General features: G+C 45.3%; 1 protein-coding gene and 1 long non-coding RNA gene across 8 annotated transcripts in view; both read right to left on the bottom strand.

The window, feature by feature from the left end:
* The window catches only part of ENOX1 (ecto-NOX disulfide-thiol exchanger 1), a 297,090-nt gene that overhangs the window by 1,433 nt on the left and 271,217 nt on the right, over positions 1-24,440 (bottom strand). For all 7 annotated transcript variants that reach the window (XM_082234433.1, XM_082234427.1, XM_082234431.1 and 4 more), the window contains 4 exons: positions 17,195-17,302; positions 10,804-10,863; positions 4,229-4,331; positions 2,348-2,433 (listed from right to left, as the gene is read on the bottom strand). In XM_082234433.1, coding sequence (XP_082090559.1) covers positions 2,348-2,433; positions 4,229-4,331; positions 10,804-10,863; positions 17,195-17,302 — 357 coding nt within the window. The remainder of the gene's footprint in view (positions 1-2,347; positions 2,434-4,228; positions 4,332-10,803; positions 10,864-17,194; positions 17,303-24,440) is intronic.
* On the bottom strand, positions 6,136-8,160 carry LOC309538970. The gene is made up of 2 exons (XR_014222563.1): positions 6,946-8,160; positions 6,136-6,620 (listed from the first exon to the last, which is right to left on the bottom strand). It is a non-coding gene; the product is annotated as an uncharacterized lncRNA (long non-coding RNA).

The raw sequence follows: 24,440 nt of genomic DNA, 5'->3' as shown, positions 1-24,440 counted from the left end.
GATCAATGAACCGTATGCACCCACCCAGACTCTGAGATCGTCATCTGAGGCCTTTCTCCATGTACCTCCTCAAGAGGTCCAGAGGGTGGCAACTTGAGAACGGGACTGCCCTTTGTGTAGCTCTAATTAGATATATTGCCGTCACAATTCATAGACTTCCAGGTACGCCTGAACCCAGAGAAGTTGGGGACCCTTGCCATAATGGCTGAGGCAGAGCTCTGTTTGCATCACTGACATTCTCTCATCTGCCCTCCTTGAATGCCCTCGGAAGAATTCATGCAGAGAGGTGGGCAGTTCTGCAAATCACCCAGTGCAGATATTACTCTGATGCATTACACCTTAATTTTGAGTAAGATTGAAAGGGACCTTGTAGCCACGTTTGCTGCCTCTGACACATGGGAACCTTTTCCTGGCTGTCCTAGCCTGAACGCTCAGAAATTCCCGCCAGGAGAACACGGTTCAAAAGCTTTCGTGACATTTGCCGATTCTGCCAGGGCTTAATGGCTGCACCTCCGCTTTTATTTTGTTGTGAAATGCATATATTTTCCACCCGTCACAACAGCAGCAAACAGTGCAGGGAAGAAGAAGGGTTTGGATTTGATATCCCACTTTATCACTATCCCAAGGAGTCTCAAAGCGGCTAACAACATCCTTTCCCTTCCTCCCCCACAACAAACACTCTGTGAGGCGAGTGGGGCTGAGAGACTTCAGAGAAGTATGACTAGCCCAAGGTCACCCAGCAGCTGCATGTGGAGGAGCAAGCGAACCTAGTTCACCAGATCACAAGTGCACCACTCTTAACCACCACACCACACTGGCTCACTTGGCATTTATCTGTGAATGAACTAGGGATGGATTTAAGATCCCTGTCCTGGTAACAGTGGGGAAAGCTATTCCTGCTTGGAAGCACATACAGTGGTGCCTCGCAAGATGAAAAGAATCCGTTCTGTGATTCTCTTCATCTAGCGGTTTTTTCGTCTTGCAAAGCAAGCCCATTGAAGGATTAGCGAATTAGCGCTATTAGCTCTATTAGAGGCTTTTAGCGGCTTATCTGCTGATCGGATCAGCTGATAAGCGGCTTAGCGGATTAGAAAAAGGGGGGGGGAACCATCAGGAACTCGCAAGACATTGTCGTCTTGCGAAGCAAGCCCATAGGAAATTCGTTTTGCGAAGCACCTCCAAAACGGAAAACTCTTTCGTCTAGCGAGTTTTCCGTCTTGCGAGGCATTCGTCTTGCGGGGCACCACTGTATCTAAATTAGGTTGGTGTCTGAAGGGAGTGGAGCAACAGATATCCTGGTAACACTTTTGGTAGTCAAATCTTACCTAACTTGAGTCTAACAGGACTAGCCAATGTGGTGCCATCCAATTGCTTTGGAGCACAACTCCCACAACCCCTGAGCATTGCCCATGCTGGCTGAAACTGATGGGAGTTGTGCTTCATAGCATCAGCATGGCACCATGTTGGCTACTCCTGTTAAAACGGATGGTGGCAAAATGGCAAGACTGGGAGAGGCAGCTGTCGGGGGTGTTCCTCCCTTCCCTTCAGCAGGTAGTGTGGCTCATCCCCCTAGGGCAGGGGTCTGCAACCCGCGGCTCTGGAGCCGCATGTGGCTCTCTTACACCTTTGCTGCGGCTCCGGGGCTCTCTTACACCTTTGTTGCGGCATTGTGCGCCCCAACACCCCCCACTGTGGCGGGCGCTGTACTGGCTGTGACGTCGCATGGGGGCGGTGCGTGCATTAGTCACGCACTGTCCCGACGTCACCTTCCCGCCCACTACATTGTAAGGGGCATGTACACTGGTCACTGCATTGAAAGGGGGCATGTACGCTGGTCACTGTTTTGAAGGGGAGTGAAGAACACACACACAAAAAAAGGTAACTTGTTAATTTAATGTTTATTTCTATGAGGAGGCGTAATTCTGAGGGGTCAAACAAAGAAATAATAAAAAAGTGACAAAAAAGTTATTTTTATAATGACGAGTTTTGTGGCTCCCAGGTTTTTTTTCTTCGGAAACGGGTCCAAGTGGCTCTTTTTGTCTTAAAGGTTGCAGACCCCTGCCCTAGGGGCAAGTTCACTGGGCAGCTGTGACAAATGTTTGGCTGGACTGTGTAGACAGATTGAATCATCTTAATGGTGCTCCTGGCTAAGTATGTAAGGGTGCCCATTAATCAATTTGCTTTTACAGCAAAAACAGTAGAGAATGAGACTCAATACATCTTTTGGACAGTTCTTTGATCAAGAATGGGTAGGATTTCTGCCTCTGTCCTGCATCTGCTCCACACAGTTACACGCAATCTTATATTTCTATAACCCCAAAACTGATAAAAGTGAATTCAATTTTACCCTGGAATCCAACTGCTGCATATAAGACCAAAGATATTCTATATTAGCTCCAAAAGGATGGACGTGAAGGAAGGTAGAGATGATACCTGTATTAAAACAAACACAAAACATTTCCTTAGGCCAAACAGAACATGGCAAAACAAAATAAGGTTTGCATATGACCATGCCTGCTTCTTACTAAAATTAGGTCACTTATATCTGCTAAACAATTAGGACGACCACATTTAAAAGCAATCACTCACTTTTCAACAATGACTACGGTTCCCAACCAGCTGACCAAGATGAAGGGGAAGATTTCACAGCAAATACTTTCTGGAAGCATTTGTTTCAGCTCTCAGTTTAATGCTTAATTTGCCAATAAAAAATTGTAGGCATGGAAATGAGAATATTGTGCATTTTCTTCTTCAGTTGTTCTTGTCATGAAAATGTTGGATACCAAATGCATCCAAAATTGCACTGTCTTGAATTGCTCTAATAATTTCAGCATGGATTGTGTTTAATCCAGATTAGTGGGCAAACAGAAACATTTTTTCCAGGCGGGTTTCTATTTTTCCATTTTAAAACTACCCATTTTGTCTGTCTTATCTGTATTACTTATTTCTTAGTAAAAAAAAGAAAAAGAAAAAAGAATCACATCTTACCAGAAGAAGCTGGTAGTATGTGCTTTCGTCCAGAGAGATCCTCTCCCTGCCTTTATCTTTCTCCACATCAAATGATACAGTCCACATAAAAACTAGTTGCATCTTTTAGGTGCCACCAGATTATTGTCATGATGTTGCCTCAGACTAAAATGGCTACTCTTCCTGAATTATCTGACATTTGGTTCCCTGGCCAAAATGCTGGGATCTCTCTGACGCAAACTGGTTTTCTTCTGGATTTCTTTTGTATGCATGTGCACCTATTCTGCCTGGCTCCAAACTGCTGAGGACATACAAAGGGATGTTGTACGGGCAAGTTGGTGAAGAGGAGAGAGGACCTCAACTATTGAGGACTGGTAACAGAGTCAGTGGGACGCAGGTGGCGCTGTGGGTTAAATCACAGAGCCTAGGGCTTGCCGATCAGGTCGGCGGTTCGAATCCCCGTGACAGGGTGAGCTCCCGTTGCTCGGTCCCTGCTCCTGCCCACCTAGCAGTTCAAAAGCACATCAAAGTGCAAGTAGATAAATAGGTACCACTCCGGTGGGAAGGTAAACGGCATTTCCATGCACTGCTCTGGTTCGCCAGAAGCAGCTTAGTCATGCTGGCCACATGACCTGGAAGCTGTATGCCGGCTCCCTCGGCCAGTAAAGTGAGATGAGCGCTGCAACCCCAGAGTCGGTCATGACTGGACCTAACGGTTCCTTTATCTTTACCTATCAGAGAGTAGAACAAGTTTTAGGTATTTACAAGCATTTTGTGGTTCTTAACCCACCTTTTTAAAAATCTAAAAGAGCCAGGGACAGGTCGCGTTTGAGAAGCCAAAGGGTATATGCAGAAAGAAAGGAAAGGAAAGGAAAGAAGGAAGGAAGGAAGGAAGCAAAACTATTCTGCTGTCATTTTGCATTTGCCCAGTCTCCACTAAAACCTGAACTGCTGCTGCTGTAGGGTATACTTATCCTTTTAAAAAAAGCAATGGGTGAATCAAACTATTAGGACACGCCTGTGACCTCTGCACTGATTGTGCCATTTCTACTGATCTAATTCTTTTACACTTATGCTTAATGTTGCAACGATGTTTTCATTTGCAGTGTTATTCACTGTCACCAAATGTATCTGGTCACAATGACATTCTTTGTCTCTCACACAGTAAGACATAGTTTCAAGGCCGCTAATTCCTGCACAGCCACCCCTCGTTTGCTGCAGGCGATGTTATGATTCAGAAATGGAGCCCAGGTCACCTTACCTATCAACAGGGCCTCTTTTTCTGATTTTAGTGGCTGGCTTCGCTTCTCAGGATTTTTTTCTCTGTCTTGGCTGACCACTGGTACCGTCAACACATTGATTTCCTATAAAGTTTACAAACAAAACTAAATAAAAGAGGTGCTTATGTAGGATTTATCCATTTCAATAAGTATTGCTGGCATTTTTCATCTCAATAAAAAAAGATCATTACTTTAATTTACAACTACAGGAAAGATAATTATAAGTTATTGATCTGTTTCCGGAAGCTCTCTGTTCCCAGTTGCAAACTAGGTCAGCTTTGTCTCTTCTTTTTTTTCTTTCTCGGAGGTGAGGAAGGAAAAGGTCCAGATTGTGTGATCGTCTCTTTAGGATTTGCTACCTTCCTCAGCAAATTTAGCTAAGACCTCAAGATTACCATGGATGATTTCACAATCAAGGCAAGTAAGAAGAATGTAATTCAATTTGTCTCATGCATTGCTCTTGCAGCAGCAAAACAATGCAGATTATTATCCACCCTGAAATCCTGCTGCCTTGACTGAGGCAACAGGTTTGTACAGCCAATGCAGGAATCCTGCATTGCCTCCATCCGCTGATGTCACCCATGTCGTCGGCTGATGGACTGGTGAGCATGGCTTGGGGAAAATGGCCTTGCAGGTCAAATTGGACTACCTAGCAGGCCACGACTGACCTATGGGCCAGATGATCTGCACCCCTGGCTTAAGCAGCTGCAATTGGAGCTACACTAAGAACAAGGAGCCACTCCAGCCAAGCCATCCTCAAATGGAGTATGAAGTAGCAGTAATAATAATAATTTATTATTGATATCCCACCCATCTGGTTGGGTTTCCCCAGCCACTCTGGGCGGCTTCCAACAGAATATTAAAAACAATACAGCATCAGACATTAAAAACTTCCCTAAACAGGGCTGCCTTCAGTTGCCTTTTAAAAGTAAAATAGTTGTTTATTGCCTTGACATCTGGTGGGAGGGCGTTCCACAGGGCGGGCGCCACTACCGAGAAGGCCCTCTGCCTGGTTCCCTGTAACTTGGCTTCTCGCAGTTAGGGAACCCCCAGAAGGCCCTCTGTGCTGGACCTCAGTGTCCGGGCAGAACAATGGGGTGGAGACGCTCCTTCAGGTATACAGGACCGAGGCCATTTAGGGCTTTAAAGGTCAGCACCAACGTGACCTGGCCGTTGTGCTTTGCAATTTCTCCTACATGTGCTGTTTGGGGGGTTGGTTACTTGCTCAGACTTGCCAGCAGAGCAACATCACAGGGGCCTGAGATCCACTCCAGGAGGCCTGAGAGTCCCCTTCTGTTTAGCTTTCCTTGCTGCAGAAGGCAACGGGTGAGAGGCTGCTTCAAACAATGTGAAAAGCAGCTAGCTGGAACCAATATTTCCATATGCAGCTGGCCAGCCATTCGTGAAATAGCTTCACAACTGTCAGGCAGAGCCTTGAACTTAAGTTATTCTTGCTCTGTTATGAATAATACGCAGCAGAGGCAAGCAAAGAACCCCGTTCCTGTTGCTCTGCTGCTCACGGACTCAGCATTACCATACGCTGAGCCCAATCCACCGGGAAGTTCTTTTGCACACCATTAAAATAAATAAGAGTTGTTCAAGGGAACCTATCTGTCATCTGTCTTTGCTCCCTTTGCTGCAGAGATAATATGGGCTCCCCCCCGCCCCAAACACTGAAGCACCTGTATTTGTAGAGATGGTCATAGCTTCAGAATTCCATAACAAACTGAATAAACTATAGCACCTCTGTTTGAAAAGCGTTCAGTTGAGAAAAGGCATTTACCAAAAGCTGTTTTTGCAAGAAAATGGCTCATATATATAACGACAGAATCAACAGGTTAAATCAATGTTGATGTCTAGGATAGTCTATATTACATTTTTTTAAAAAAAAAAACAGTTTTGAAACTTGTTTAGTTTGCAAGGTTCCCGTTTACAGCATCTTGGGAACTGTAGTCCAGTAAAAGGGCGAGAAATCTCTAATTTACAGGCATCTCTATAAATCTCTAATTTATTGACTGCATTGTAAAAAATATTGCCCAAACACAGGATATCCCAACGTGGTCAGAAATAATCAAAGAAAAGGCAGTCCAAGATGGGTGGGAGTTTATTAAAGGTGAAATATCGAAGGCCCACAAGAAAGAAAAGTGGGAGGCATCTAAAGAAACCGTTGTGGCTGTATGAGGAAGTGGAGCCGACTTGGGTCTCAAATTTCAGTGGCACCCTGTGCAAGGCTAAAATTCAGTGCCCCTTCCCACCTCTTGCCTTCCATTCTCCTCAGTTCACTACATCACAGTTACAACATCCTGCACCCGACCCTTCCCCCCCAGCTTGGACTGCAAAGAACATGGCAGTAGTTAAGCATTTTGCCGGTCACTATATGGGACGCGGGTGGCGCTGTGAGTTAAACCACAGAGCCTAGGACTTGCCGATCAGAAGGTCGGTGGTTCGAATCCCTGCCACGGGGTGAGCTCCCATTGCTCGGTCCCTGCTCCTGCCAACCTAGCAGTTCAAAAGCATGTCAAAGTGCAGGAAGGTAAACGGCGTTTCCGTGTGCTGCTCTGGTTCACCAGAAGCGGCTCAGTCATGCTGGCCACATGACCCGGAAGCTTTACGCTAGCTCCCTCGGCCAGTAAAGTGAGATGAACTTGCAACCCCAGAGTTGGTCACAACTGGATCTAATGGTCAGGGGTCCCTTTACCTTTATGGCTGCTGGGCAGTGTTGGGCTCGATGGGTCACAACTTGAGCCGACTGGATCAAAGCTTTCAACACAACCAGCTCATGTCCAGATTGACTTAATTCATCATGTGGCTCCTCTCAGAACAAACCATGATCATTGCCAGAGCCTCCACATTTTTACTTGGGGTGTTTTAGAAATTACTCTCAAACTAGCTAACATTTTAGTTTTGCCTTATCAATGTTCCACCTTGCTAGAACCTGTGGTGTGAAAATGAAGGTAGAAATACAGAGATTCAAAGATTCCTCTTTTCTTTACTACAGTATTCCTCAACCTTTTTAAAACTCAGGACCCCCTTCTAACCCAAACATGCATTTAGGGGACTCATTTCTCAATATTTCCCCATGTATTTGCATGGTGGTAGTGCTCCTGGTGTGACGCACCTTGGATCAGGCCGTGATGCGCTAGGGGCGCCCGACCTGCCAGATGAAACTCTGCTGGACCATATTATAGATAAAAGCTTATTATTGTTTTATCTGTTCCTTGTCTCTCATCATGGGAAACCAGAACCACCACAACACTCTAATCTAAAACTACAGATGTCAAAATTGATCATGAAACAAAACAAATAGAGCATGAAATAGTCTAGATGAAGGATTTTCATATCAAATGAAAAACTCTGGCACCAAAGGCAAGAAGAGAAAGAGACAGAACTTCCTGTACCCACAGCCCTTTGCTATATACTAAAATCCTCTCAGTCAAGGTGGCCTCTCATACTGTCCGACTACAATGCCCAAATTGCCATGTTGGTTGTGACTGAGGAACACTGGGATCCAACAATATCTGGGGAGCTTCTTCTTCTTCTTTGGCGATCCCTCGTAGCCAAGTAAGATTGTCTTCCATCAACACGGTTTTAACAATGAGTCCGTAAGTGACTGTGAAGGTCAATTCTGGATCCACACTTCCTTCCACAGTGGGAACATTGGTTTCCGGGCAGGAGTTGATCACGGTGTAGATTTGCCAAGCATGCCTTCCTCTTAGCACGTTTCTCCCTTGCGTCCTGAGTTTGAGTGTCTTCAAAGCCCATGACACCTTTGGTCAAGGCTGTTCTCTAACTGGAGCGCTCATGGGCCAGTGTTTCCCAGTTATTTATACTACATTTTTTTAGATTTGCCTGCTCTGAGATGTTGCGCTGCTAGCTCTCAGCACCAAACAACCACCAAACAAGGGAAAGACATACAAACCATTTCCTTTTCCACTTTGCCTTGACTTGGGGGTAGGGTAATGGAGCAAATTGGTCCAGCAGAAGCGAAAGGGCAATAGCATCTCCCCTGGCAACTATGTGCTTCTCTAAAGAAGCCTGTCTCATTTGCCTGCAATCTTATTTTATTTTTTTAAACAGGAAAAGGAACAAAGATGATTGCCCTGCAAAGATGCTTACCAAAGCCACCTCCAAGCTAGGAGGAGCTTCACAGGTCCTGAGGAGGATTATTTTCTGCACAGCAACGCTAAAAGATCAGCATTTCTTGCAGTGCATCTTTGTTGTGCACACGATGACAGTTTGGCTGTCAGCCCTGTCTGGAATGCACTTCTTTATACTAGTTTAAGTAACACCCTCTCACAGATGTTTTAAAATATGGGACAGGCATCTCTGCATTTCTTTGCCAACACCACACGGATCTTGCGCTGAATATGAGGGTATTTGCTAAATCCAACTTGTCAACTGTATCAAATAGGTACTAATCCCATTAAATGCATCAGAAACCACTAATAACCAAGCACGAGCCACCAAATCCTTCCCTCTCAGGGCATTTTGATCTGCTCAGATTTAGAGACTAGCCTCGAGGGGAAAAGAACTGTAAACTTTCCTTAGTAATAAATGTACTTTTGAAAGCTTTCCCCCAAAAAGTCACTGTTGCATATTAACTAACCACCATTTTAGAAGAAGTATTAATCTTGAAATGCTCTTTACAGGGCTCTCATCCATCAATGATGCTCATTACTGTAGCAAATGAAACCTTCAGCATTATTTATTATTAATATTATTATTGGAGCCTATGTCCCCTATTTCTCAGTTATAGTTCTCTGGAACCACTTCTAAATCTGCAACAAAGCACTTTCTCTTTAGAGTGCAAAGGCAGAAAATGCTGTGAAGCTAAGCAGGAGAGAGATTGTGCCCCAGACCCACCGCCCTCTTCTTCCCAGCTCCTAGATGAAGGAAGACCTGAAGGAGTGTCTCCACTCCCATCATTCAGCCCAGACACTGAGGTCCAGCTCCGAGGGCCTTCTGGGGGTTCCCTCACTGCAAGAAGTGAGGTTACAGGGAACCAGGCAGAGGGCCTTCTCGGTAGTGGCGCCCTCCCTGTGGAACGCCCTCCCATCAGATGTCAAGGAAATAAACAACTATCTGACTTTTAGAAGACATCTGAAGGCAGCCCTGTTTAGGGAAGTTTTTCATGTTTGATTCTGTTTTTAATATTCTGTTGGGAGCTGCCCAGAGTGGCTGGGGAAACCCAGCCAGATGGGCGGGGTATAAATAAATCATCATCATCATCATCATCATCCCTACAAGCGGAGGATGAAGGGTTTGAGATGACCAGATTTTCTGTCTTCCTCAGGGACTATGGGTGCTACTGCAGAGCTATCATGTTCATCTGTGACTTGCTGACAAGCCCAGACAGAGTCTCCTGGAAGAGAGTCCCACTCGTCTTCACTCTTGCTTTCCTCAGTCCTTGTCACATGGGGAGCAGCTGAAGGAAGAAACGGGAAGCAGGAATCCCCCTGCGCAGAAAATCAGGTATGGATGGCAAGCAACTCAGCTCAGGGTCTTTAGAAAACCAATTTTAAGGGTAGGACTGCATGTTGCAAAATCAATCCTTTTCCTGGGAAAGGCAGATTTGGGGAGAGGGATTTGGAATGGAGAAGGGGAAGACATCCCAGCACATCTCTGCTCCCAATGGCTTCCACAAGCCATTTTCTGCTCTGCCATTTGTTGCTTTAGATTTGTAAGTGTTCTTGCCTGTATTTCATTACTATATTATTGTTTTTACTGCATTATTGTAAACTGCCCTGAGAAAGTTGTGAAAGAATGTGGGTTAAACCACAGAGCCTAGGACTTGCCGATCAGAAGGTCAGCGGTTCAAATCCCCGCAATGGGGTGAGTTCCTGTTGCTCGGTCCCTCATCCTGCCAACCTAGCGGTTCGAAAGCACGTCAAAGTGCTAGTAGATAAATAGGTACCACTCCGGCAGGAAGATAAACTGTGTTTCTGTGTGCTGCTCTGGTTTGCCAAAAGCGGCTTAGTCCTGCTGGCCACATGACCCGGATGATGTCTGCAGACAAATGTAGGCTCCCTCGGCCAGTAAAGCAAGATGAGCGCCGCAACCCCAGAGTCGGCCAGGACTGGACCTAATGGTCAGGGGTCCCTTTACCTTTACCTTTACCAGAATAATTAAAATGTAACTAGGCCCTGAAACTTCACTGCTACTATGAGGTCTAGAAAGCTGCTTGGGGGGGGTGAGAATTAAAGAGGGGACCCTAGGATTCTGAAAACTCAATGTTGAAAGCTGCAGGTTGGTTTTTTTCATTCTTCACAATTCTTCTAGGTCCCATACATTTTTCAGTAGTGAAAAACAAGAAAGCTTTGTTGTGATGAATGCTACAAAGCAGGACAGCCATTTCTTACCAGAGACGTGTTAATTCCAAAAGGCAGATTGGGAAATTCAGTTCATTTGTCTTGAAATAAGCATGCTTGGAAGTGAACCTATGATTCCAAGGAAAGGCAGGTGTTTCCCTAGCCATTAACTCAATGCAGTTACTTTTATTTCAGAGTGCAAATAGTAAGCATGGGATCTTGACAAAGAAATACAAAGTTGTACCTACATTTGCCTGAGATTCGTCACGACCATTAGTTTCTGCAAACTCCTTGGTGTTTTTTTTTAACTGTGAAGACAAAAAAAATAATAAAAAAAATTTTTTACTGGAGTATTTCACATACTTATCGTTGATTTATTTGGAGCACTGCTTTTTATACAGCTCCCAATGAGCAAAACAGATGGAACATATAGTTTCAGCTTTTGCTGGAACTAGTTTGAAGCTAATAGGTTAGCTGAAAATAAAAACAATAAAAGGAAGCAAATTCTGAGACAGGATCATTATTTTTTAAATAATAAGATTAGAAAGCAGTCTCAGGGCATAAAAAGTATGTAAAATTGGCTTTTATGAGTAATAAATGATTGCATTTTCCATTCCTCTTGCTGTTAATTTGAAACTTTGCTGTGGTTGCAAGTTGCTGCTTGCTAAATTGCAGTTAGCTAATGATTACTTTTGAGCAATATATTTTGGCTGGTTCAAAAGGCTGACATGCTACGATAGGCTTCCTTCTCAGGGGAACATCTGCAGGAAGAAAGAGCAGCTCATTTAGTTCCCAAACGGTTGCAAACAGAATGATCTCTCAGATTCCGTGTGACTACAAGACGTTGAGAGAGAAAGCGAGAGAGGGAAATCAACCCATCTTATAGATATTAGCATGGTCATGGGCCATGTAGGGCTTTGTACACCAATAACAGCACCTTGAAAATAGTCTGGTAGAGAATGGACAGCCAAAGCAATTCTGTCAGTAGCACCATAATACGATGGTGATACAGTGGTACTTCGGGTTACAGACGCTTCAGGTTACAGACTCTGCTAACCCAGAAATAGTACCTCGGGTTAAGAACTTTGCTTCAGGATGAGAACAGAAATCGTGCAGCGGCAGCAGGGGCCCCATTAGCTAAAGTGGTACCTCAGGTTGAGAACAGTTTCAGGTTAAGAAAGGACCTCCAGAACGAATTAAGTTCTTAACCCGAGGTACCACTGTATAAAAGAAAACACCACACCACACCATGGAAGCAGGGTTGCCATTCAGGGAAGGCAAAAGGGCAGGGATGGGGATGTTGTAGCCTTCCAGATACAGTGGTACCTCGGGTTAAGTACTTAATTCGTTCTGGAGGCCTGTTCTTAACCTGAATCTGTTCTTAACCCACTTTAGCTAATGGGGCATCCCGCTGTTGCCGCACCGCCGGAGCATGATTTCTGTTCTCATCCTGAAGCAAAGTTCTTAACCCGAGGTACTATTTCTGGGTTAGCAGAGTCTGTAACCTGAAGCTTCTGTACCCTGAAGCATCTGTAAACCGAGGTACCACTGTACTGCTGGACTCCAGCAGCTCCTGCTAGCACGGCCAATGATCATGGATGAGGAAGATTTTGTGATTTTGTATATTGCTTTTCTCTCTTGTTGGCTGAAGACCCACTTCTAGTCAGTGGCGGGGCGGGGCTGGCATGCGTCCCGGGGGCATGGCACCCAGCGTGGATGGGGGGGCAGCTGCGATGGCGCCCCACTGGGATCGGGCTGCTGGGGGCGGTGCGCTCCCCCCGCACTCCTCTTCCTCTGCCAGTGCTGCTAATCCATCCTGCAGAATATCTAGGTGGTCAGCCTCCCTAGCTGCTGCTGGGCCCTCCTACCAGTATACAGTGGTGCCTCGCAAGACGAAATGAATCCGTTCTGTGATTCTCTTCGTCTAGCGGTTTTTTCGTCTTGCGAAGCAAGCCCATTGACGGATTAGCGGATTAGCGCCTTTAGCGGCTTATCTGCTGATCGGATCAGCTGATAAGTGGCTTAGCGGCTTAGAAAAGGGGGGGAGGAGGAAAAAAACCTTGCAGGAACTCGCAAGACATTGTCGTCTTGCAAAGCAAGCCCATAGGAAATTTGTTTTGCGAAGCACCTCCAAAACGGAAAACTCTTTCGTCTAGCGAGTTTTCCGTCTTGTGAGGCACCACTGTATTAGCTTACCAGATAAGCTGGTAAATCCTGTTAGAGTTCTCCTGGAGGCCAACCTTGTGACCTGATGGGCTAGCAGCTCCTGCTCAGTCCTCAAGTGGTCAGTTTCAGGAAGTCTGGAAACTGGTGCTGGATGCGGAGGTGAAGAAATGTTTCCCAGCCACCAGCTTCACTAGGTCTGCATACTAAAAATCTCCAGCCCATCTTGGGGCTATTAGGATTGCCTCTGCAGGCCCTCAAGCAACAGTATTAAGTCTGGGTAAGTATACATGGGAGAACATGCCCTTTCAGCTAACCTGGTCTCAAGCTGTTTAGGGCTTTAAGGTTTTTCAGCGGCTTAAATTAGGTGGCAGTCCAGTAATCGACTGGGAGCCAGTGCTGGTAAAAAGCACAAGTGGCATATGGTCAAAACACCCATTCCAGCTACCGTATTTTTTGCTCCATAAGACTCACTTTTTCCCTCCTAAAAAGTTAGGGGAAATGTTTGTGCGTCTTATGGGGTGAATGCAGTCTACGCAGCTATCCCAGAAGCCAGAACAGCAAGAGGGATTGCTGCTTTCACTGCGCAGTGATCCCTCTTGCTGTTCTGGCTTCTGAGATTCGGAATATTTTTTTTCTTGTTTTCCTCCTCCAAAAACTAGGTGAGCCTTGTGGTCTGGTGCGTCTTATAGAGTGAAAAATACGTTAATAATCTTGAATCCCTGTTCTGGACCAATGTCAGTTTCTGGACCATTTATATAGGTGGCCCCATGTACAATACGATGCAGTAGTCTAGACAACTGGCCAAGCTGTCTCCATCCAAAAAAGGTCCCAGCTGGCATATTAACCAAAGAAAAGAAAATGCACTTCAGTGCTGGATCAATACTTACCCCCAGACTGTTTATCCTAACAAATGGATTGTATAATGAATGTGGTTTTAACCAACAGATTACAAAACAATTGAGATCCTTAACAAGGAGAATAAATGGACAGCAATTAAAAAATATTGCATATCCTGTAGTTAAATATGTGCAAGAATGCCCCTGCCTAAATCTGTGGAATATTAGATAGTATAGAAGGTTCATTGCTGCAGATGCTCAGATTTCAGTATTAGGAACGGCATCTTTGCAAGAGTCCACTAAGCCTTGCTGAGAGCACGTGTGAAAGTTCTCGGCTGCGTCATTAAGGCAAGTTATCAAACATGGTCCCTTGTTTAATTCAGGCAGCTGCTTAATCTCTCGATAATCAAGAATGAATTAACTTCAATTAGATTCCAAAATTACAAAGCTTTATCAGCTTCAGTTAAAATGGCTCCAACTACAATGACATAATGTTTAATTCCCAGCCCTTTTCTATGCAGGCAATTTCTCAGTTGACCAATTACAACTTGCCTGAAACCACAGCTATATGGTGAGGCAATGAGGTTGCCTAAAGGAAGTGCAGTTTCTGGCTTTCCTTGCTGTCTTAAAAAATCTGTCGTCTCTTTCCTCAAGCTTTGGAAATAGGCAACACACCTTGCAGAGCTCTTGTTATGTTGTTCAGTGCCTGTAACAGGCAAGATTTGTGTTGACCCACTTAAGACTTCAACACCTGCAACGAACAACTTACATTGATCTCAGATTAACAAGCCAGGAGAAGAATGTTTAGGGGTTGCCATCCTCTCCTCTGGGGAGGGACATGGGCATGTGTTTCCCCCTGGGGTTGGAACACAAAACATGAAAATCTCAGGAAAGGAATATCTCAGGAAAGGAAAGGAAAAGACTTTGCTCATGTGCTCAAGACATCGATTCCATAAAACATATTTTGCTGCACTGTGCGAAATACGAGCAAGCCAGGGCTGAACGGATATTACCCTTGCTGGTACCTTTCCCGGGAAAATCAGAGGCTCACTATGTCAGGTTCCTATTGGAAGACCAGACAAATGATAGAACATTAGAATTGCAAAGTTTTTATCGGTGGTTGCAAGAACCAATGATCCCTATCTTTTGAACAAAAATGCTTGTTTAACCCGGAGGTAGGCTGTATGAATTGTGCATTGTTTTGTAACGATTTGTTGGGTCTCTGGACTGTAATAAAGATTGATGATGATATTAAATTACAATATTTTTGATTGTGGGACCTTTCTTGTGCATCACAGAGTGTGTCATCTAAAAGTTTAAGGTGTGCAGCAAAGGGCTTGAAAGGTGACAGGACAAACTTGAGTTGGATTTTACGCTGGGAAATAGAGGGCCTTCCATGCAAGGGACATGGTTGCCAGGTAAACGTTGTTTGGCTTCTGAAATGCTGAAAGTAATCAGTAGCCTGAGTTCTGGCACCAAACTGGCAAAGACGCAGCTGCCTTTCATTGCTAGCCAAAACACCTTTGGCAAATGACTACCTCTTCCCAGCATAAAATGAGGGGTTTCTGTTGAGTCTTTGTGAACCAGGCAGCCATATTTGGTCCCTACCCTAAAGCAGTGGGTGGGATCCATTATTGACAATGGAATGCGCTGAACCTTTTCTCTTCCACAATGTACCTTCCTGGACTCTTGTCACCACACACATTTTTCTTCCGGCATGGCTCAGATAATGGAAGTGGGCCAGACTAGTGAAAGTTGCCTGAAGGAGGCACATTTTGTTTTTATTTTTTAAAATACCTGTCACCCAGATTTAGGGTGGGGCAGACACATTTATACACATGGCAGGCTATCCCTTCCCTGGCTAGTCTGACCGTCTTGGAGAGAGAAAAGAATATGGACAATGGCAATCTTGACAATACAGTGGTACCTCGCAAGACGAATGACTCGCAAGACGGAAAACTCGCTAGACGAAAGGGTTTTTGGTTTTTTGAGTTGCTTCGCAAGACGATTTTCCCTATGGGCTTGCTTCGCAAGATGGAAACGTCTTGCAAGTTTGTTTCCTTTTTCTTAACACCGATAATACAGTTGCGACTTGACTTCAAGGAGCAACTCATAGCACGCGGTGTGGTAGCCTTTTTTGAGGTTTTTGAAGACTTTGGTGATTTTTGAAGCTTTTCCAAAACTTTTCCGACACCGTGTTTCGCAAGACGAAAAAAACCACAAGACGAAAAAACTCGCGGAACGAAATAATTTCGTCTTGTGAGGCACCACTGTATAAGCATTTCTAAACTTCCAACACCAATATAGCACATGAACATAGTACAGTGGTACCTCAGGTTAAGAACTTAATTCGTTCTGGAAGTCCGTTCTTAACCTGATACTGTTCTTAACCTGAGGTACCACTTTAGCTAATGGGGCCTCCCACTGCCGCCGCCACGCAATTTCTGTTCTCATCCTGAAGCAAAGTTCTTAACCTGAGGTACTATTTCTGGGTTAGCGGAGTCTGTAACCTGAAGAGTCTATAACCCGAGGTACCACTGTACGTAACTGTGTTCAATACTTTATTCCAGAATCATTAGGTTATCCCCTTACTACAGACTTAACTGGTCAGAGGCCTGGAAACGATGCCTTATGAGGAACGGCTAAGGGAGCTGGGCATGTTTAGCCTGGAGAAGAGGAGGTTAAGGGGTGATATGATAGCCATGTTCAAATATATAAAAGGATGTCACATAGAGAAGGGAGAAAGGTTGTTTTCTGCTGCTCCAGAGAAGCGGACACGGAGCAATGGATCCAAACTACAAGAAAGAAGATTCCACCTAAACATTAGGAAGAACTTCCTGACAGTAAGAGCTGTTTGACAGTGGAATTTGCTGCCAAGGCGTGTAGTGGAGTCTCCTTCTTTGGAGGTCTTCAAGCAGAGGCTTGACAACCATATGTCAGAAGTGCTCTGATGGTGTTTCCTGCTTGCCAGGGGGTTGGACTTGATGGCCCTTGTGGTCTCTTCCAACTCTATGATTCTATGATTCTAACTATCTCACCCTGGAGCATGCTTTTCAGCATCATACAGCATCAAAGAACACTGTCTCCAACAGAATCCTTAAGTTTATAAGAGGCTTGCTTCCTGCCACTGTTGGGGAAGTGTAGAGAAACACTGGGGATCTTTTGCTGTCATCATGATTCACTCTCCTGCACGCATGCATCTGCATGAATGAGACAGGAGATGCTAAACTCATTTTACCCGCTACTGGTCTTCAAAGAAATGGCTGTTTTATTTGAAATACGTTTGCTTTTCCGGCATATTTAGCTTTCCCCAAATCCATTTGTCTTCAGATAGAAAAACACTCAGGCATTGCTGGTATCTGTGCGGAGGAAAATGTGCTACAAGGGATGAGATTAAAGATCTCCCGCTGCCACAGAGGCAGGGCTCCATTATGCTTCGACGCTGTCTTCTTCAACTCTACTGTGTGCTCCTTTAAAACCAGTTACATATGCAAACAACTGTAAGGACATGGATCGTATGTGATTAACAAGAGAGAGACAATGAAATCTGTGTTGCACTAATTTCAAGTGCTACTGGGCCAGGTTTTCAGTACCGAGGCACAATGAACCCAAGTCCGCTAAGAGAGCTCACACTCACCTGGTCTTGGAGAATTTGCAGTATCGTCTGGGTTTGCGTGTGCTCTTCCTTTGCTTGCTCAAGTTCTGACTTTTTATTGTTTAATTCTTCCTGGATTTTCAACAATTGCTGCACGGGAAAAATAAAAAAGATGTTTCTGATTACTGATGCCTGAGCCTGTGAATAAATATTCACGATTGCAGAGTCTCATGCAAGCAACACTGTTCATTTTCTGTTTTTATTGCTGTGACTGTTGTGTCTAAGCTGAACAAGACGTAAATTATCTCTGTCTGCATTTTCTGCCACTCAGCAGAGAAAGGCACTTCTCTTAATGTAACAAATAGCTTAACCACACATTAGAACACAAACTCTTGGTTGGATATGCCATCTGCAGAGAAGCTGTCACATCCATCTGAGCCAAAGCCTTATTTGTAGACACTCTGGTTTTAATAATACCGAGGTAAACACTTCAGCCCCTAAATAATTTACTAATGCAGTCCTTTAATATAATTAGTCACTGGGCCACAGCCACATCATTCTGTCCAAAGCCATAATCTGAAATGCATCAATTGCATCTGAAATGCAACATTTGGGACCGCCTCCCCTGGTATGTCCCACAGAGGACCCTAAGGTCCATGAATAATAATAGCTTGAAGGTCCCAGGCCCTAAGGAAGCCAGACTATCCTCCTCCAGGGCCAGGGCTTTTTCAGTGACGGCTCCAACCTGGTAGAATGCTCTGTCTCATGAGACCAGGGCCCTGCAGGACTTGATCTCCTTCCACAGGGCCTGTAAGACAGAGCTATTCCGCCTGGCCTTCAATTTAAATTAGCCTGATCCTCTATTCCCTTTCCCCCTTTCCTCTTCTATGAAGAAACGCTTTCTGGGACCCCACATTTGAATTCTTCCCTGGTCTCCTTGCTGGCCCTAGTAGGACCAACTTGGCCAGTTAGCCCTGGTGATCATTTGATGTCTACTGTCTGGGGTTCCCCCTCCCCCAGAAAATGTCCCCTGAATTTTTGAATTTTATTGATATTGATGCTGCATTTTATGTTGTATTCCATGCTGTTTTATGCTGTTTTTAAGTCGCATTTTAATCAATGTTTTATATTTGCTGTTAGCCACCCGGAGCCCTGTTTTTAAACCGGGAAGGGCGGGGTATAAATAAATTGTTATTATTATTATTATATTTATTATCAATGCCGAGTTGCCAAGAAGGCAAATATGGCTTTTCTTCCCGAGCTGCTATTGAGAACAAAGCCTGCAAAAAAGGAAACTGCTGCTGGGAATTATCCAAAGATTGGATTACTGATGATGGGAACTCTTAAGCTTTCTAAAAAGGGCGTCATATTGACTAGTCCAGTATGGAACCACATAACAGGATGAAGGCAGACTTTTATCACGTGGTTTCCCTGAAAACACATTCCTCAGCCCACAATGGTATTCTAACGAGGGGGGCAGTATGTGCCTGGGCAGTGATGGCAAAGTGGAGGGTGCCAGGGTGTACCAGTGAATGTAGTCACAGGCATAGAGAAATACACACTGAGGATGGTAGGACCAGATTTGGAGAAAGGTTGGGCATCTCAAGGCCACGGGGATCTTGGGAACCCAGGAGTTATTGGGCTGCCCTGCCAGCCAGAGCTCCACCTTGATGGTGCTGCTTGTGCCATTTGAACATGGATGAAGCAGCCAACTTGTGTGTATTGCAAAGACCCATGTAGATATGGGGTGTATGGGGTGTTAGCAGAAGGGGTGGTACCTCTGGCAAGGGACCCATGCTCCATCTGGGGTAGTTTATCCACTTTTGGTCCCTCCACTCACCTCTCACCTGTGGCTCCTAGAAGCTGTCAGCATGCGATAGCAGCCACACCTTGGGAATGGCCATCTAAACCAGGTGAGGGTAGCCAATGGGTCTCAAACCCTCAATGACTTAGAGACTTTCCCTGCATGTGAAGACAGGCGTCAGCAATTTGAGCGGATGAGACCAATAGCAGATGCAATGGCCAAGAAGATGGGGCTTCTCAACCTGGGAATGTAGCCCATGCAGGAGAAGGAAAATTCTAATCATAAACCTCCAGTGCCTTGTGGGATATCTTCAGGAGAAGTAAAAAGCTGAGGAGTAAACCCTACACAAATCTGGAGTGGAGCCCTAAGACGGTTGGATGGTGCCCTGTACTGCGTTCTTCCAGCAATTCCTGCAGCCAAGCTGGTGCAAAATGTCTTGCTCTGCTTTCTTTTGGTCCACATTAGTGAGACCAAGATGGAGGGTGTTCCACAGGGTGGGTGCCACTACCGAGAAGGCCCTCTCCTCTCTTCCTGCAGTGACGGAACCACTAGAAGGCTTTCAGAGCTGGACCTCAGTGTCCGGGCTGAACAATGGGGGTGGAGATGCTCCTTCAGGCATACAGGGCTGAGTCCATTTTGGGTTTTAAAGGTCAACATCAAGCACTTTGAATTGTTCTTGGAAATATACTGGGAGCCAAAGAAGACCTTTTAGGACAGGTGCTATGTGGTCCCAGTGGCTGCTCCCAGTCACCAGTCTGGCAGCGGCATTCTGGATTAGTTGTGGTTTCCGAGTGACCTTCAAAGGTAGCCCCACGTAGAGCGCATTGCAATAGCCCAAGCAGGAGATAACCAGTGTATGTACTACACTGGTGATACAGTGCACAGGCAAGTAGGGCCTTAACCAGAGTACCAGATGGATCTTGTAGACAGCTGCCCTGGACACAGGTTGACCTGTGCATCCATGGACGGCTATGAGTCCAAAATGACCTCAAGGCTGCACACCTGGTCCTTCAGGGGCACAGTTACTCAATTCAGGACTAGGGAGTACCCCACACCCACTGGCCCCCTGTCCCCCCAAAACAATACTTCTGTCTTGTTGGGATTCAACCTCAATCTTTTAGCCGCCATTCATCCTCCAACCACCTCCAGGCACTCACACAGGACCTTCACTGGTTCCAATTTTAAAGAAAGGTAGAACTTGAGCTTTTTTCAGTCGGAGCTCACCGGAGCTCAGCTCCAGCACCTCTCAGGTGGGCACCATTGCCATTCTAGGAGAATAATGGTGAGCTCTGGCACCTCTTTTTCTAGAAAAATAGCATTGGGTAGAGCTGAGTATCATCCACATACTGGTGGGCACCCAGCAGTGGCGTAGCGTGGGTTGTCAGCACCCGGGTCAAGGCAAGTAATTTGCGCCCCCTAACCTGTGGATTTTAGCACTCGAGTCTCTTCCACTAGATTAGCGCCCCCCCTCAGATGTTGCGCCTGGTGCGGCCGCCCCCCCTGCACCCCCCACGCTACGCCACTGGCACCCAGCCCAACCCACCTGATGATCTCTCCCAGCAGTATCATATAGATGTTGAAAAGCATTGGGGAGAGGACGGAGCTTTGAGACACCCACAAGTGAGAGCCCAGGGTCCAAACACTCACCCCCCCCCAACACCACTTCCTTTAGATAAGCCTTTGGAAAGGTCAGCTTCAAAGCTATTAATGAGTGGACAATTGTTACAAATAAGGAAGTGAAAGCAAAATCCACTGCCTTCAACTATCATCATCATCATCATCATTAGAATTTAGATACCACCCTATACCTGCAGTTCTCAGGGCTGTTCACAGAATATGGAACCATGAAGCTTCTTAATGTTTTTGATTTTAATGTATGGTGAAGTATTTGGTCAAAGACGGACAATTCTCAAGTTACTTAAATTATCCTACGCTGGTTTACTGGGAAGTAATCCCCAACGATTTCACTGGAACTTAGCCTTTGGTGAATGAGCAGCTGATTAGGGGGTGCTGCAATACTAATGCTCTCGCCAACGCTCAAATGAAGTGCAGATGGGGGGAGGAAAAGGGCGGAAAGAAGCGAAGCAAATCAAGGCCGGGGGCTGTAAGCTGTAGATCCTGGATGCTGCCACAGGATGGGTAGATTGAATGAGCCTTGTTAGAGCTAAAGCTCTTGCAATGGGATTCTAAGATGAATAGAAAACACCCCCCCCCCAAGTCTCTGCTGTTGTTTACAGAGTAATTCAAAAAGGTGACAATAGCACTTAGAAATTATAAAATTATCTTTAGCTGATTTCTTGAAACCCTGTGCTCATTATCTTCCTGCAACCATCATCCCATGTCTCAGATCTCATAAATACAACACAGAAACATCACCATCTCAAAACCAATCTTGAGTGTTTTTGAAGCATTAAATATAGAAAGCACTATAGACAAAAGCTGGGTTGCTCAAGCCTCTGCAATGAATATTGTCAGCATGGCCCAGAATGCTAACACCCATGCAATGCTCCCAAGCATACACAAATTCCAAAGGCCAATGCAGGATTGTGTGAATTGTTGCTAGTAGCACTCTGCCACAATGTCTTATCCCCTCTAAACACGAGAATGTGTAAGTTCATCTGATAATTGGTACGCATAATGAGCAAACACAATCCACTTATATAGGAAGCTACAACCGAATAAGAGTAATCTGGGGCTTTGGGGTGTACTGGACCAGGTACATTTGAATTACTCTTGCATACCCTACTGATTTGATAGCAGGCCTTGCCATTCTCAAGAATATTTCATTGAACTGGTGGCATATTGTGGTTTGCAGCTTCTCAGAACTAGGCAAATGCGTACCTTTAAATACAAACCAACGTTTCTCTCCCCGCCATCTGCAGTGTCCCTTTCAGACCAGCCTCAATGAAAGACACAAGGGCACCCTCTCGCTAATATATATTAAACACAGGATTCTGAGATTTTGTGGTCTGTTGTGTGGTATGTAAAAGGTAAAGGTAAAGGACCCCTGACAGTTAAGTCCAGTCGGGAACGACTCTAGGGTTGCAGCACTCATCTTGCTTTACTGGCCGAGGGAGCCGATGTTTGTCCGCAAACAGTTTTTACGGGTCATGTGGCCAGCATGACTAAGTCGCTTCTGGCACAACCAGAGCAGCGCACAGAAACGCCGTTTACCTTCCCGCTGGAGCGGTACCTATTTATCTACTTGCACTTTGACGTGCTTTTGAACTGCTAGGTTGGCAGGAGCTGGGCCAAGCAATGGGAGCTCACCCCGTCACGGGGATTTGAACCGCCGACCTTCTGATTGGCAAGCCCAATGTTTTAGACCACAGTGCCACCCGCGTCCCCATATTGTGTAGCATGTAAAGGTAAAGGTAAAGGGACTCCTGACCATTAGGTCCAGTCATAACCGACTCCGGGTTTGCGGCGCTCATCTCGGTTTATTGGCCGAGGGAGTTGGCGTACAGCTTCCTGGTCATGCAGCCAGCACACTAAGCCGCTTCTGGCAAACCAGAGCAGCACACGGAAACGCCGTTTACCTTCCCGCCGGAGTGGTACCTATTTATCTACTTGCACTTTGGCGTGCTTTCGAACTGCTAGGTTGGCAGGAGCAGGGACCGGGCAACGGGAGCTCACCCAGCCGTGGGGATTCAAACCACTGTCCTTCTGATTGGCAAGCCCTAGGCTCTGTGGTTTAACCCACAGCGCCGTATATCAAATACGTCTGTGGTTCCCAAACTCCCCCCCCCCCCGATGAACCAACTGAAAAATTTCAAGTGTTTCAGTGGACTTAATAATTTTTTCTGCCTGTTCTAGTAATTGTAATGGCAGTGCTAGATGCCATAATTTTTAACAGTATTGTTTCTTTTATTTCAGAGAAGGCACACTGAATGGTTCTTACCCCCCCCCCACCCCTGCCCTAAGCAAGGCAGAGAGCTTTTAAGTGCTAGGGTTGCTTACTTTGCTTTGGGAGGTTCTTACAAAATCTCGGGGGGGGGCATCTGAAATCTTGTGAGAGCCTCCGGAGTCCACTTAGAAGCAGTATAAATATAATTAAAAATAAATATGAATACTTAAAGTGGACATGCCACAGAATTTTTCTCCCCCAATATTCTCAGCAGTTTCAAGGACCTTTAATGAACCGTGAACCACCAGCAGTCCTAGAACCACTGTATGAAATTATTAGCATATACAAAATAAGTGAGGTCACAACTTGACTGTGCATTGATAAAAAAAGTCATGAGTATCTATGGGCAAGAGAACTGCCTCATCCTCAATATATAGCCTTTTAAATGTGTTTCTGGGAGGGGGTTATTGGTTTATTTTTGTTCCTATTTTTATGATGTATTTTGTGTTCTCAACTTGTATTTTTTATGTTGTGGGCCACCCTGTGATTTTAGGATGAAGACCGGTATGCAGATTGAATAAGTAATAATAATATACCTTATTGCCAATCTGTCTTATCCTGCGTTATCTCAATTCACCCCACCCCTATGGACTCCATTCACCTGATTTAAATCCAGGGCTCACATATGAGTCCAGTAAACATCATGACAGTAAGTTGCTCTGCTAGGTAAAGGTAAAGGGACCCCTGACCATTAGGTCCAGTCGTGACCGACTCTGGGGTTGCGGCGCTCATCTCGCTTTATTGGCCGAGGTAGCCAGCGTTTGTCCGCAGACAGCTTCCGGGTCATGTGGCCAGCAGGACTAAGCTGCTTCTGGTGAACCAGAGCAGCGCACAGAAACGCCGTTTACCTTCCCGCCGGAGTGGTACCTATTTATCTACTTGCACTTTGACGTGCTTTTGAACTGCTAGGTTGGCAGGAGCTGGGACTGAACAACGGGAGCTCACCCTGTCGCGGGGATTCAAACCACCGACCTTCTGATCGGCAAGTCCTAGGCTCTGTGGTTTAACCCACAGCGCCACCCTAAGTTGCTCTGCTACTGCTGCCTCATTCCTGCCCCAATTCAAGAAACGCCTATCTGCCAACTCTGACTTGAAATGTGCATCTCTTACTACAGAATAACACAGCAGCTTAGAATATAATGCATTTCCCCTGCATGACATTTAGCCTGCTAATCTTCTCTGTATCATTCCAATTTTAGTGTATGTGCTGCTGAAGCAACATTTATTCTGGAAATATTCTGCAATCCATACTGAATGATTTGTTGCCATTTTTTGTCACTAGTGTTTTAAGGTTTTTTTCCCTGAACAACAGAACCTGAGAATCTTAATAACTGTCAGGTTATAGATGACACCTCATGTGAAATGATCCAATTTGAGAGGGAAATGGTAACTGGGTTTAATAATAATATATAACCAGCTATTCAGTAGCAAAACAAAATTCTACATTACATTTTGAGATTTGCTCCCAGTTTTTGGAGTAGCAATATGAGATATAGGAAACTGCAACCTTATATTGTCTCTCTCTCACTCTCTCAAAAGCCATTATGAATGGACACTAAATGAAAAGCTTGCCATCA

Source organism: Podarcis vaucheri, assembly GCF_965113315.1.
Source record: "Podarcis vaucheri genome assembly, chromosome: 8".
In the NCBI taxonomy this organism is placed as follows: domain Eukaryota; kingdom Metazoa; phylum Chordata; class Lepidosauria; order Squamata; family Lacertidae; genus Podarcis; species Podarcis vaucheri.
This window is presented reverse-complemented; position numbering and strand designations above follow the sequence as displayed.